General features: G+C 50.8%; 1 protein-coding gene across 3 annotated transcripts in view; it reads left to right on the top strand.

Moving 5' to 3' along the window:
- The first annotated feature begins 457 nt into the window (after window positions 1-457).
- The window catches only part of Tfap2a (transcription factor AP-2 alpha (activating enhancer binding protein 2 alpha)), a 22,531-nt gene continuing 8,314 nt past the window's right edge, over window positions 458-14,674 (top strand). The window contains exons 1-4 of one of the 3 annotated variants that reach the window (XM_013016641.1): window positions 3,843-4,106; window positions 4,943-5,071; window positions 9,937-10,371; window positions 13,373-13,424. In XM_013016641.1, the coding sequence (XP_012872095.1) occupies window positions 5,021-5,071; window positions 9,937-10,371; window positions 13,373-13,424 (538 nt within the window). In that variant the 5' untranslated portion in view covers window positions 3,843-4,106; window positions 4,943-5,020. Of the gene's footprint in view, window positions 560-3,842; window positions 4,107-4,942; window positions 5,072-7,685; window positions 8,547-9,936; window positions 10,372-13,372; window positions 13,425-14,674 lie in introns of those variants that run through there. The other 2 variants (XM_013016642.1, XM_013016643.1) reach the window with 2 other exon arrangements.

Here is a 14,674-nt window from a genome sequence, read left to right as displayed (position 1 = left end):
GGCTTCTTCTCCTGGCCTTGCCCATCCCCCACCTCTCACCCAGAGTAGACACCCCTCTAACCTAAAAGTGGTGGTGGGGTGTGGGAGGGTCACGGAGTGAGAGGTACAGATGCCCCCTGTTCACCAATGCGAAAACCCACGCTCACACTCGCGTGGCGCTCAGTAGAACCCCAATCCTCAGTCCACTTGGGTTCCCCAGTCAGGTAGCACTGACCAGGGAAGCGGGTTAGGGCTGTTGGGAGAAGCTGAAGCTGAGGGCGAGATTGCCGTGGCTATAAATCCATCACTTCCCAGGTCAACTCAGCGAGGTGCTGGGACTGTGGGGCTGGCGGAGTGAATTCCTGGGCCAGCGCGCATGCGTCGGCAGGTAGCAACCCAGCTCTTTATGACCAGGTGAGATGTTGGTGAGCAGGTAAAAAAAAAAAAATTAAATAAATAAATAAAGGAGGATTTCCAGGGAGCGGGCCCAGCCGCCTTCTCCAGCCCATGCCCGGCGGGGACCCGTCCGCAGGAGCGCCGAGCCGCGATGTCCTTACTTGCCAAAATGGGGGACTGGCAGGTACGGGGGTTTGCCTTGGCTGGGGCTGTGGTGGGCGGGGGTGGAGCGGGGGAGGGGGCCGGGAGGGAGGGGGGGTGAAAGGCGGAGAGGAAGCGCCGTGGCCCAGGGCAGGGGAGTCGGAGGTGAGGCACGCCCGGCAGCACCCCAGAGTACTCCCAGGAGAGAAGACAGGAAAAACGAGCACTCGCGGCCCCGCCGGTGCTGGGGGCAGACGCGCGCCTCCCTCCCCGGTGCTGGGCTCCGGGAAAAGTCCGGTGCACGCTCCACAGGTGGCCCCCCCGGGGTCACTTGCAGTCTAGGCTGGAGCCGTTTTCCCCTCCACCCCCACCCCAAATAGAAACTCGGGTGAATGACTAATTCCGGAGGGGGAGTGGACGCAGGGCTGGAGTGGAAGGCAGGGGAGTCTTTCTGGCTTGTTGTGCCTTTCAGTCTCGCCCTCGTCCCAGGGATTTGCGCTGGCGTGGGGTGCTGGTGCACCTGTCTCCTCTCTCTTGGTGCCTTCTTCACAAGGCTTTAGGGACACCTAGGATGTGGACAGAAATGGAAAGGGGGTGCCTATGAGTAGGAGCGTGTTGTGTTGAGGGAGCCTTAAAAAGAGTTTGCCCCAAGTTTAGCTAGTCACGCCGTGGATTTCCTAAAGTCCCGAGTTTTCGCTGCTTGGGCTACGGATTGTGCGTGAATGGAGGGTAGGAAGACGAGGGATCATGAATTTGGGTAACCAGAGGCTGCCGAAACTTGACCTCCTAGGCCGCCGGCACCCTAGGGCTAGTAAGCTCCACGTCCTCCCCTTCCCCCGACCCTGGGCACAGGGGTATTCGTCCAGGGCTTCTCTCTCTCTCTCTCTCTCTCTCTCTCTCTCTCCCTCCCTCCCTCCCTCTCCCTTTTCCTCTCCCTCTCCCTCTCTTTGTCTCTCTCTTTCTCTCTCTCTCTGACTTTTCTCTTTGGGAAAACAAGGACGACTTTAGCCAGGTGACTTTAGCTGCCTTTCCTCAGCCTCCGATTTCATAATCAGAACCTCAGGGGCCCTGTTTTCAACCCAGCCAGGAGAGGCCTAGTTAGTGAGAGATTCAGAGTGCCACAGGTCTGCTGAGATCATTCAAATCAAATGCCTTGACCTTCCCGAACCAAAGAAGAAAAAGAAAAAAATCGAGGTCCCGCTTCTTCTGGGAAAGAAAGTTAGTTTTGTTTTGGTTTGTCTTTCTTCTTGTTTCAGTCCTGCCAGTAAAGTTCACAAAGTCTTATCTTCACTACATTCCCAGGAACTGGAGAAAGGAAGACATTTCATATTTGTTTTCCCCCTTGTATTTATTACTTTTAATTGTATAGTAGGTATTCAGTTACTAAACGCGATTTCACCCCCTGCCCCCCCCAAAGTTAGACCAAATTGTGATCTAAGGATGCAAATCACACAACAAACACACACAGGAATTCTCTCTCCCAACCCCTGTAGGCCCAAGGATCTTCCTAGTTCTCCTCTCTGGGGGTCTCTAGATTAGAAGGGGGAGGGGAGTGATTGTAGGGAAGATGGTTCTTTATCAATAAACATTGGAGATTTCTCAGATTCTCTCAAATTTTGCTGCAGAGCTCTAAGGTAGTGAGAACATGCCCACTGTCTAAGTTCTGCCTGGAGCTAGGCCTCTGGCAAAGCCAACTAAATTTGGAATTGGGAAGATTGCTACTGAAAGCTGGGAGCCCAGGGTCTGCTTCAGAAAGGTCAAAATTTGGCAAGTGGATGGAGGTTTGAATCTTTGGTGGAAGAAGCACTTTTGGGGCCCAAAGGGCCAGATTCACCAGGCTCGTCCAGTTGGGCACCTGGCTTTATTGGGCAGTGACAACCACAAGTTATAGGGTCCATCTGGCGCTTATGTCTCCCCTCCGAGTTTCTGTCTGTCGTGGATGCTAGAGATATTCTCCATATCCCCAGGTCAGGCCTAGTCCTCAGCCCTAACCGCAGGTCTGAAGCTACAGTTCAGGGAACCGGGGACCCAGCGGGGTTTCAGCTTTGACGAGTGACTTGAGGTAATGAAGCTCGCTCAGCCGGGGCTGGGCTGGCTCCCTCTTTAGCCTTTCATCGGTGCGCACACTGCAGGCAGCCGCTGAGAGCTCCCAGGCCGCAATCTACACCTCAATGGCGCCCTTGGCAGGAATACACAACAATTTAGCAATCCCTGCGGGTGCGGAGCCAGAGATCAGCGGGGCTCGGGCCTGGGGTGGAGGGGTGGAGAGGTGAGATTGAGAGTCCGAAAGGCCTTCTTCAGCCCTTGGGTAGAAGGAGAAGAAAACGAAACTTAAGAGTTCCCTTAAGCACTACCGCGAGCCTGCTGGGTGTAAAACATTGTGCTCTCAGGCCTAGAATTTGGCCTACAGGTCACAGACCAGGGGTATGTATGGGTGCCGCAGGGAGGATGGCGGAGTAAGCGGTACTCGGCTCCCGGTGGCCCAGTTTCTGACATAAAGTCGTTGTGCGGGGCGGCAGGCCCTGGGGCAGACCCACAGGGTCCTTCCCTGGAAGTAGGCAATTTCCTAGGCAGAGTGGGGTGCCCGTTCAGCCAAAGAACTGTTCAGGCAAGGAAAGCCGGTTGCAAGGGAGTGCCCAGGGCTCCAAGGCTCATCCCTCTGGCACTGGATTCCCTTGCCAGCTCTAGCCTTATCTCCAGCCTTTGGGAGGCATCGGGCCTCCCAGAAGAAAAGTTCTCTGGAGGGAGAATTGGCCCACTTCAGGGTTGCATGGGGTTGGGGTGAGGTTCTTCCATTCTCTGGCCTTAATCCCACCTGTTAGGAAGCAGTGGGATTTGCAAACAGCTTCTGCCTCCATACAGGATATATTTTAGAAATCTGGGAGATTTTTTTTGAGAAACAGACCCAGATGAACCAGAGGTAAGAGGAGATTTACTGTTTAGGGGTTTGTGGCATTCCACAGGAAGAAAGACAAATGGAAACGTGTGTGTGTGCGTGGACAAGAGGAAAAGGTCAGCCAAAGAAGTTACTCTGTATTTCTAAAATATCAAATTAGGTCTCCCCTACTTATTTTTTTCTTATTTAAAAAAAATTCCCTAAAACAAGGGGGAAAAGAAGCGGAAGAAAAAAATCCCAATGTAGCAAACAGACTCTGTTGTGGAGCCTGAGAACCCGAAGTAGCCTATTTGGACAAGGGGGTGGCTTCCCGGCCTCTCGGTTTCTGGTTCGACGGGCACTGCGCCGCTTGTGCACCCGCGTAGTGACATTAAATCAGAAAGGAACTCTCCCTTCTTTAATTAAAAGGGGGAATCTTGGGAAAACCAGAGCAGATTAGTAGAGAGAAGTGTTGGTTCCCGATGATTTATTTTGATGCATGTATGACTGGGTATGGATCTGCAGGCGCACACGGCTCTGCATTTTGGCTCACTGCGGAAGCGACTGGAGTCTCCATAGGAGTTCTGTAGTCTTTTCTAAGTCGCACCTGGGAAGCCTCAGCCCGAACATCATGTTGAATTGTCAGTTGGCCCCAGCTTCATACAAACCGAGGAAAATCATTTAACCCCTGGAGCTGTCGAGTAACCTCTTCAGGGTACAACTTTTATTATACACACAGCAATTAAGAGATTGCAAACCCCAGCCGAGCAAACCCGGAGCCCTTTGACAAAATCTCCATCCTGGGGGAATGCGCAAAAGCCAATAAAACTCCCAAGACGCTGCGGCCCCGAGGGGTTAGCTGTCATGAGTGGAGGCGATCTCTTGTTGGGCAAAAATCCTGGAGTGGCTTCTCTGGTCTTAGTTTGGTGGTTCTATTTAATTGCGAAAGGGGTAATGATTTCTAATAATATTGGACGGGGCCGAAAGGGCAGCCTGAATGGTGGCGGCGGTCCCTAGACGCAGCCACTCGGACTCTTCGTATAATCCAGCGTTAGTGGGGGCATCTCTAGCCTGTAGGAAGCCGAGAGAGAGCGAGAGAAAGCCGAATGGGATGAAATTGGGCTGGAGTGAGGGCCACTGGGACCAGGGAGCGAGTGGAGTTCTGGGAGAATTTTGTCGCCTAACAAGCAGGCGTGCGCTCTGGAAGCCAGGTCCAGGCTTGGAGAGGCCTTTATACCTGGGTCCGAGCAGCCGGCGGCAGAATGTGGTTCTGGCGAGCAATTGGACTATTGTTGATATGCTAATGAGGCGATTAGGCTGTTGGTGCCGAGCTGGAAAAGGGAAAAGTTTCTACCATTAGAGGGAGACCTCCGAGCGCACACGGGAGCTCTTACACTTCTCCTCCTCCTCCAAGCCCTTCTCCTCCTGGCCCTCCTCCTCCTCCTGACCCTCCTCCTCCTCCTCCACCTCCTCCTCTTCGCCCTCCTCCTCTTTCCCTCCTCCTCCTCGCCCTCCTCCTCCTCCTCCTCCTCCCGAGCTTACCGCCGGCAGCCTGCACTTTGCGCTTACCCCGAGAGTAGCTCCACTTGGGTGCGAGGCGGAGAGGGACAAATCCGTTCACGCCGACCCATGAAAATGCTTTGGAAACTGACGGATAATATCAAGTACGAAGACTGCGAGGTAAGCGTGGCGCCGGCTCAGTCTTCTTTGCGGCCACAGGCTCCGGAGATCGACCCTCCCTCTCCACCTCCTCTCCCAACAAGCCATCTGCGAATCGCGGGTGGAACAAACTTTCACCAGCTCAGCACCCGCCCCTCGGATTCGCGCGGAGTACTCCGGGGAGAAACTGGAGCGGGAGGACGCGGACGCTCCTTTTTTTTTTTCCTTCTTTTTTCTTTTCCATTTCCTCACTTGGAAGATCGTGTCCTACTTTTCCTTCCCCCACTTTTTTTTTTCTGACCACTTTTGGCTATGCCTAAGAGGGGAACGAAGAATTGAGAATGGGTTTTGGAAACAACTGCTGGCAATTAGGCACGCGCCTATGCACTCCGCCTGTGTCTTAAACGAGAATCTGGGGGCCCAACTTACAAAGAAGAGAAAGGAAAAGAAAGCCCTTTCTCCCTGTGACTTCCTCTCTTCTATTTTATTTCATCTTCCTCTCCTCCTCCTTTCCTTTCTTCCTTCCGTTCTTTCTAAGGAGGGGGGGTCTCCTCTTGGATCTGGAGACAGGACCCCCCCTCCCCCACACACTTTGCTCGGACCCGGCTTGCACCTTTCTGTAAAAGGATTCGGCTTAGTAGAGCACTCACCCTGGCTGCGGTGCTCACGCCTGAGTCTCTGCGTTTCAAGAAGTTCTAAGAGGCTTCTCGAGCCGAGCTACACCCCTACGGAGGTGGCAGTGGCGGTGGCGAGGACGCGCGGTGTGGAGCCTCCTGGCCGGTCCGGGTCCCGGCGCACCCGCCCCTGCACCCGCTCAGCTGCGCGACCGTGGGAATCCTGGCAGTGACTGGCTGCCTTTGGTGCCGCCAGTTCGCCGGGCCCACAGAGCGCGTCCCTTTGGAACCTATTTTAAAACTCAATTGGTTCCCAAGAGCTGGACTTCTTGAGGGCTGCAGGCGAGGCCAGGGAACGAAATCATCCGCTCGCTGGAGGCACTTGAGAACCGGCCTCAACTTCCCTTTCGAAACCCCATTGAAAGGAACTGATGCGTCCCGGGAGAGGAGAGGGGTGGGCGAGACCAGAATACCTGAATGCGTTAGCGACCCTGACTTTTGTCATCGCCCCCTCCATTTTCTTTCTTTCTTTCTTTTTGGCATTTGGAACTGGGAATTCCGGCCCTCGACGTCTGCGCCAGGGCGCAGCGACGGGAGTCTTGTCTTTACTTGAAATCAGAAACTGGGTTTATGTGAACGATGTGTCACCCGCTCCCTCCTCCCTTCTCTCTCTCTGAATACTATTTTACTTCGTGCTCCTTCCAGGCGCTCCTTCCTGCCTCCCCACCCCCACTCTTCCCGGTGGAGGGGGCATCGGGTGACATCCCACCGGTACTGGCGTTTCTCGGGGGGCTCCTGTCGCGCCCAGGGAGGGGCGCCGGGACCCTACGTCAGGCCAGCCGCTTTGTTTGCCTGGCTGGCGCGGGGGTGGGGTGTGTGTGGGGGGGCTGCTAGCAGGTTTGCAAGACACCGGGGGGGGGGTCTCCTTCTGGGACCAGGCGTTCTGTACGGGTTCTGAGCTCTGGTCCCCAGGCTAGGGCATTTCACTTTTCGCAGAGGCCAAAACCCACTTCTAGGCGCGGGCGGGTTCCGAACCTCTTCCGAAAGGCTCCGGAGGGGAAGGGCAGGGATGAACTTGCACCCCCAGAGGGGCTGGGGGGGGGGGCTGCGCGTGAATGTGTGTGTTAGAGACGGGAAAGAGGAGGGTAAAGTCACAACTTTGGTGACGGCAGCTCGCGCTGGAGCGGGGATTTCGGGTTTCCCGAGCCGGCTCGGGGCTGTTTGATTTTTGCCGGGGTTCTGCAGGGACACGCCGGGGGCGAGGTGCCGCTTGTTCTGACAACCCAGCGGGCGGACTGGCAGCGGCGGGCGCGGAGAGAGCTAGCCGTGTCATCTGGGGGGGCGTCGGGCGGGAGTGGCCCAGCCAGTCGGACGGGTTTGAGCCGGGAGCCCTTGCCAGCGGCGCCCTAGCTGGGCCGCTTCGCGTCTGTGCGCGCCCGGGGCCGCGTCTTGGCCCGGGCTTTCGGAACCCGGACTGCCAAAGAGCCCAGGGCGCAGAACAGCAGCAGCCACGGAGAGAGCACAGCCCCGGGCTCGGAGAGGAGATCAAGGAGGGGAGAAGGGCCCGTGAAGTGGGCGGGCTTGGTCCCCAGGCAGGCACCGGGTTATGGAGGAGCAGAGGCACGGCAGCGGGCAGCTGAGTCCCGACTCCCAGGCCCGGCTGAGGAGCCGGGAAGCCCGGGGTCGGAGAGGACCGGGGAGCATCTCCGGATCGGAGAGCCCGATGAACGCCCGGACGCGGTCTCCGGCAGCTCCCGCCCGCTACCCGCGACCCCCGCCGCATCCCGAGGTCTGCCCCAGCCTTTTAGGTCTGATTGTCCTCTCTTCGCTTCCTTTCCCCTCCCCCTCCCCGCGGCTTCCCACCTCCCCCCCCTTCGTGAGCTCCGACTCAGCCCCCTCCCCCTCCTCCCTCCCTCCCTCCCTCTTTCCCTCCCTTCCTCCTCTCCGGGCTCTCCCTCCTTCCCTCCCTCCCCTCTCCCCACTCCGAGCTCCACTCCCTCGCCCACACTTTCTTTCTCACACACGCTCGCAGACGCATTCTCCCTCTCCGCGCCCTCTGCCTCGGTCTCCCCGTCCCCCTCTTTCTCTTTCAGTTTTGCATGCCCCGCAACCTTTTAAAATGTTGCCCCTTCCCTGTGATTCGCCAGGCGCCGCGCCGCGGCCCCCCGCGCGCTCGCCCGCTCCCTCTCTCGCCCGCTTTTTGTCTCTCGCGCTCCCTCTCCCCACCTCCGATTTGCCACACTGAGACTCCCGTCAATGGACTGCATTGAGAGCCGGCTCCGGCGCGAGTTGCCTCTCCGCTTCACGCTCGATTTCCAGGCATTCTTCCCTTATTAAGTATTCGTGTAATATTAATAGTCATGAATATCTGCTATTAGGAGGCTCCAGGAACGCTGGCCAGCGCGGTTATTAGAAGCTCAAGTGAAGCCGCCGCTAAGAAAGAGGGGGAGACACGGATTACTAAGGAACACGCACGCACGCGCGCACACGCACACACACTTTTTTTTGGCCTTTTTTTGGGGAGGGGGGTTCTTTTTTTTTTCTTTTTCTTCTTTTTGAAAAAGAACTTTTTGACTTAGAATCGATCACGGCAGGATAGAGCCCGTGAGTTGGAGCAGCGGAAGGCGCCGAGCGAATCGGTGGTTCAAGTTCGGATGGAGCCGAGCGGGTCCCCCGCGCTCGCCGGAGCGTCTGCGCGGTGACTGGAGCCCGAGGTGGCGCGGGGGCTCTCGGTGCCTTTTGTGTCGGGGCGCGCTCGGGCCGCGGGGCAGCCCCGTACTCCACCCAGGCTTGCTTGGTTGTTGTTGGTTTTTTTTATTTTTCCATCCTGACTGGTTACCCCAGACTCTTCGCAGATGTTAGTTCACAGTTTTTCAGCTATGGTGAGTCCCGTCCGCCCCCCCCCCCCCCCCAAGCCCCGCTCCCCAGCCCCCCTCCCCCGCCTCCACCTCTCCATCCCTCATTCCCTGATTCCTTAAGAATTGAAGGCTTGGAAACCTGGTACGGCGAAGCAGCCTGAAAGACTCGGGCTTCCCGGACTCCGTTTCCTTCAAGACATTCCCCCCTGTCCATTGCATTTCGTCCCCCCCTTTCCTCCCATCTCTCGCTCTTCTTTTCCATTCCTCATTCGAATGCAATGCCACCCCCCCCCCACCGCCCGCCTCTTGCTCTACCTCTTTGCAGACTTACCCCGCAGCTGCTCCCCCAAGGCGCTTCTGGCCACGTTCTTTATTTTCCTTGCGTCTTCCTGGTTCCCGAAATCGTCTCCACATTTGATGCTTAATCTTGTCTACGTGTAGGAAAAACGCAGCTCGGTTTGCCCTTACCCTCGGGGGCCTGCCTGCCTCTGAGCCTCCGAGGGTTCGAATTCCCTGGAATCAACTCTTTGCTTGAATTGCAATAGAGAAATATAAAGTCAGGCGTTTCTTCTGCCCTTTGGGGCTGGGGTGGAAGGGGCGGGGAGGGGGGCGCCCCCCGCTCTGGGGTGCACCTCTCTTTCCCAAACCCAGTAAAAGCTGAATCTGTTTTAAACCTTGACTGAATGCCTCCCTTCTCCCCCATTCATATCATAAATCGCCCCTGTGGTGGAAAAGGCTCCTAAGCGAGGAAGCGGAAAACACAGACCCCCCTGATCCTGCAGTTAAAACCTTCTTTAAGCTGGTAATTTAAACGTGTGCTTTCGTTACAGCCCCCCATGCGCAGAAATATGTTTCTATTTAAATAGTCATGAAACGGTAATAGTCTTTGAAGGTTTATGATTTTTTCCCCCTCCAAAGAAATGGAAGAGAGTCAACAATAACGCGGTAGCAGACCGATTTCAAATCTGGGGAGAAAGGAAAAGGCCGCTTCTGCTCTTTAATATTTAGTAGGAGTTTTAATTTTGCTTCAGGGAGGTTTTTATGCTGCAATTTAACGGGTTCTATTGCAGGAGACCCTTTTGGATCTTTTCCCCCCTCCTTTGAATGAAACGCCTAAGGAGTGTCGCTCGTGTCCCTGTTATTTACACAATCTAATTCCTTCGCGTTGTTGGAAGGGCCTGTTTTACTTGGGGGCTATTTTCCTAAATGAATAGAGTTGATTCCCACCCCCACCCCCCAACACACACACACACACACACACACACACACACACCCGGTGGCCTACGGGGTGGGGCGGGGAACGGGCAATTTCCCACCCAGGCTGGCCGCGTGTATTGAGTGGGAACAGCTGAACTCCACGCCTGATTTCTCGTTGTTGTTTTTTCCCCCTCTCCTTTCTCTCGCCCCCTTACAGGACCGTCACGACGGCACCAGCAACGGGACGGCACGGTTGCCCCAGCTGGGCACTGTAGGTCAATCTCCCTACACCAGCGCCCCGCCGCTGTCCCACACCCCTAATGCCGACTTCCAGCCCCCCTACTTTCCCCCGCCCTACCAGCCTATCTACCCCCAGTCGCAAGATCCTTACTCCCACGTCAACGACCCCTACAGCCTGAACCCCCTGCACGCCCAGCCACAGCCGCAGCACCCGGGCTGGCCCGGCCAGAGGCAGAGCCAGGAGTCTGGGCTCCTGCACCCGCACCGGGGGCTGCCCCATCAGCTGTCGGGCCTGGATCCTCGAAGGGACTACCGGCGGCACGAGGACCTCCTGCACGGCCCCCACGGGCTCGGCTCCGGACTCGGAGACCTCCCCATCCACGCATTACCTCACGCCATCGAGGACGTCCCGGTAAGAGGCCGCTCGGAAGGGGGGCGCAACGCCCTGCGCACCTAGTTTTAAAGAAGATACTGGCAACAAGCATCCCGCGAGCCTTGGTTTTGCCTAAATGAGAGATATATATTTCTATATGCATCTATGATATATTTATTATATATTTTCCTTTATAAAACGTTTGTGGAGGGAGGGGAGGGAAATACTTGAAGGACCCAATAAACAACTGAATTTTAAAAAAGAATTAAAAAGTAATTGAGAGTTCTGCTCGCAGAACAATGGTTTCCCGGAGCTGCCTGAAACAATGCCTCCATGGCCACTACCACCGACACAGAAATAAATCAGACGAATGTCATCATTAACCATCCGTTCCCCTCTCCGACAGTAAACTGATTGCGAGAGGACCTAGTTCCATCGCTGAGTCTGGCGTGGGGATGTTTCTCTGTCCTGCGAAAGACGTTAAGATTTCACCGAGAGCCTCAAATAGCCACATAATGTAAAAGAAGCGAGAGAGATCCTTTAAGCTGGATCTTATAAGCATTAGGCAAACCTAAAAGTTACTTATATCCTATCCCGATTGAAGAAAAGTAAGTTGCAGACCCAAGCAGAGGGATATTAAAATTCAACTCTGTTCTCTTCCTAGGGGTGCTAAGTGCTGACCTCATAAATCATTAGCCAGATTCCCAAATGCCTATCAGAACTGGCTACACTCTCTATTAAGTTAAATGTTCAGAGACTATTGAGTAATATGTTATTTGAGTTCTAATTCAGTTATCAATAAATGCAGTTTGAGATGGTTTCTAAATAAGCATGGCATTAGCACATTTACTGTTTACAATGCAAACCAGGGGATTGATAATTTGAAAATTCTCTCTAAAATTATGTTTAAACCAGCATCTCTGTTTCAATTCTACATACTTATAGTTTCCTCACAACCTTCTTGAAATGGAATTAGAGCAAGCAATAATTTTATTAAAGCTGTAAAGGCTTCTGTAAAAGCTGCTTTTTCTTTGGAAAGGGAATGTATCTGGATGTGATTTTTGCTAAAATGCTATTTCAAATTACTGCATCAAATATAGCAGCAGTATGTCCGTTGACAGTTTAATGATTACTGTATTAGACTGTAGAGGAAATGGTCACATGAACCTACCTGCTCACTTAGTGGATTTTAAACATTATTTCAGTTCCATAGGAAAAATAGAAAATTTATTGCGTCTCTCATTTAGCCCAGTTAATCACTACAATTTGTTGGTTTTGTTTAGCAGCCTTGCCTGGAGAACAGGAAGGCAGGTACTTGAACTAGTAGAGGGGCCAGCCAGCAGTGTGTTTACATGTCTTTAAAAACTGCTACTTAACAGTGCATATTTGGGGAAGTAAAATGAGCAGGGTAGTAATTTATAAAGAAAGCGTTTTTTTTAAAAATCATTAGAAGTGATTTTTTTTTAAAGTTCCATTTCCCAAAGTGTCTCTGAATCCTTTACCTTGTTTGGAATATTTGAATTGCAATATTGTAACCTTTTGCTCTACTTTGCAAAAATTTCAGGTAGTGGCTGGTGGGAATTCTTAGTACCTGTGTGGTGATTCTTTGTGGTAAAATTAGCCAGTAGGAGAAATTAGCAGAAAGAGCAAATCAAAGCCAAGGAAAGCCAGTTGCTGCTCTTCCTTCTCCCTCCCCCACCTTTTAAGGGAAAAAAAAATTCTTTCAAAGGAATTTGGGTCAGGAAAGGGGTTGTTTTCAATTTTCCCAAGCTGCAACAGTTAACCTTTAATAAGAAAGTCTGCTAAATATTTAAGAAAATCAAATCGATGGTGAAAATTATTTAATCATTAGTATCTCAGTGGGGTTTTAAATTTAGCAGTCTTCCCTATATGGACAAGGTCTAGAAATAACACAAATAAAAGTATTATGCCACACTACATTTACTTTATGGGTTTAGGGTGCATGCATAGAGGGATCATATTTCCCATATAGTTAAAACATAAGAACTGTAGCACTAGTCATTTCTGAACATTTCTCAATTTAATTATACTTAAATCCAGAAGCACTTTAGGCAAGTTACAAATGAGAGCATTGAGTATAATAAAACCTGTAATAAAGCAACTTAGTACCATCCACCCGGAATCATTGCGATCAGGCACAATTAACAGGAGCATAAATCCAAGATAGAATGGAAAATGTTCGAATCAGTATTATTGTTGGACAAAGACTAGAGAAGGAAGTAATAGTTTTTTAAATGGTAATGCCTGTGTTTGGTAACGATTGTGAAATCTTCTATCTCAGCAGCCCTGGTGCTAATTTGTAAACACAGCCAGACATTATATTGCCTGTCAGTTTCTGCATTAGAAAACATGATTTCATTTTACTTTCTAATCACGTTTTGACTCTAGCACACACATATATCCATCCATCTTAAAAAAAAAAAAACCTCACCAATGGCAAATGTGTTACTGGACAACCGGAAAGCAACCTCCAAAGGTTTTTGTTTTGAACCATTTTCACAGTCCTGTCATATCTAGTTTAGGTAGTGGTCTTTAAGTATTATTTTTTTTAATATAAGTGAAGGCATGTGCTTGCTCTTTATTACACTACCCAAAGGGTTTCCAGCACACTCCTGTTACCTCCGCCCCTGTCTTTTCTATTGTGTTTCTCTGGCTTTGGCTGCAGAAGCTGCTGAGATGCCAGACTAAAGCTAGGTGTACTTCCACTGCCTGTGAGAATGATTAGTTACTCCCCTAAACTTGATTTAATTTCCAAAGAAAGTTTTATCCTCCACCCACCCGCTCCAAATGTGGATTATTTGCTGGGGGAGGAGAGACTGGCTTTGGGTGTGCAGTGAAACCTCTTGAATTGCAAAGCTCCAAATTGCCATAAGCCAAGATAAGATGTTTGTATATAAATGTCATTATGAGGGAGGGAGAATTTTGATTCTCTGCCTTCCCCTCCCCCACCTCACAGGGAATATTCATTTCCTTTTGTTTTGATCACACACTTACATCCATGTGTATCCTTTTGTTGCAGCATGTAGAAGACCCGGGTATTAACATCCCAGATCAAACTGTAATTAAGAAAGGTAAGCCATTTCCTTCTGCATTCCAAGCATGTCCTTACAAGCAGAGTACTATTTAAAAGAACTTGCAGAGCTGTATTTATTTTTTTCAAATAGGATTTCCTAAAGGCTCAGAATTAGCAAACAGATAGGCATAGAGGAGCTTTGCTTAAATAATCAGCTTTCAGTATCTGGGTAGTGGCAACAGGCTAGCTTTGTTCTGATTCATGATTTGACCATTTAATTTAGTTTAATGATATTTGGACAGACACATGAGTTGTGCTAGAGTTGACTGAGCTGATTTGGAAGTGGCATTTTTAACTCTGAAAATGGTTTAATAGTTTAATTCGTTGTTGTGTGGAGTTAAGAACATTAGGGTTAAGAAATGGACCATGCTAAAGTAGTACACATGATTTTATATTACTGTAAAAACCAATGATGAAAAACACTCCTTGTCAAAGAACATAAAGTGTCATGTCCTTCAATTTAGTTTCTGGTTAGCTGTCTAAAGATTTAAAAAAAAAACACTTTGTGAATTAGGTTAACAAAATTTAGCTTTGGTTAAAATTAGCATCTTGAACATGTCAAGATTATTAGCATATTTGTTTAGAGCAGAAATTGTTAGAGAAGTGTTCAGTGTTTGAATGGATTTGTAACTTATACTGGATTTTATAGTGAGTAGAAATAAACTTTCTTGGATGAAATGCTATTCACTCTTGGTAGCAGCTTTTTTTTTTCCCTTTGGCTATGGTGGTAATGTTATATCTCAGGATTTTAGGCATTACCAGAGACGATGCTATATAAAACTGTTCTCATTTCTAACCTGAAATCAGTATATTTTTCGCTAGTTTAAAATTTAGTTTTTTGCATCTGTGAAGTCTTTGTCACGTCAAATTAGATGTGCAAGGGATAAATCTTAAGAGATGCTCTTTCCAAGTCGACATGATAATTGGCTCTTTTATTAGTAATCTCTCAAGAGTTCGTTTAACTCCTATTGTCTCTATTAGCCTCCCCAGAGCTATTAATGTCACAAGTGATCTATCCAAAACCTAGAGCCCCCCACCTCCCCATACGGCTAGCATACCCCATTAAAGAACGCATGAAGAGCACTGTGATGAAAATGCGGGCACATTATTAGGTCTCCATGTGGAATTAACACACACACACACATACAAATGTACACTCTACTTAAATGGCTGAGAGTGCAAGTGGATTGCATCGGTGTTAAGAAAAGCAATCTATGAAGTACACTTCCTTGCTCAAGGTCTTAAAAA

Source organism: Dipodomys ordii, unplaced genomic scaffold (genome assembly GCF_000151885.1).
Source record: "Dipodomys ordii isolate 6190 unplaced genomic scaffold, Dord_2.0 Scaffold32, whole genome shotgun sequence".
Classification (NCBI taxonomy): domain Eukaryota; kingdom Metazoa; phylum Chordata; class Mammalia; order Rodentia; family Heteromyidae; genus Dipodomys; species Dipodomys ordii.
The sequence above is the reverse complement of the archived record's forward strand: the minus strand, read 5'-3'. Positions and strand labels throughout refer to the sequence as shown.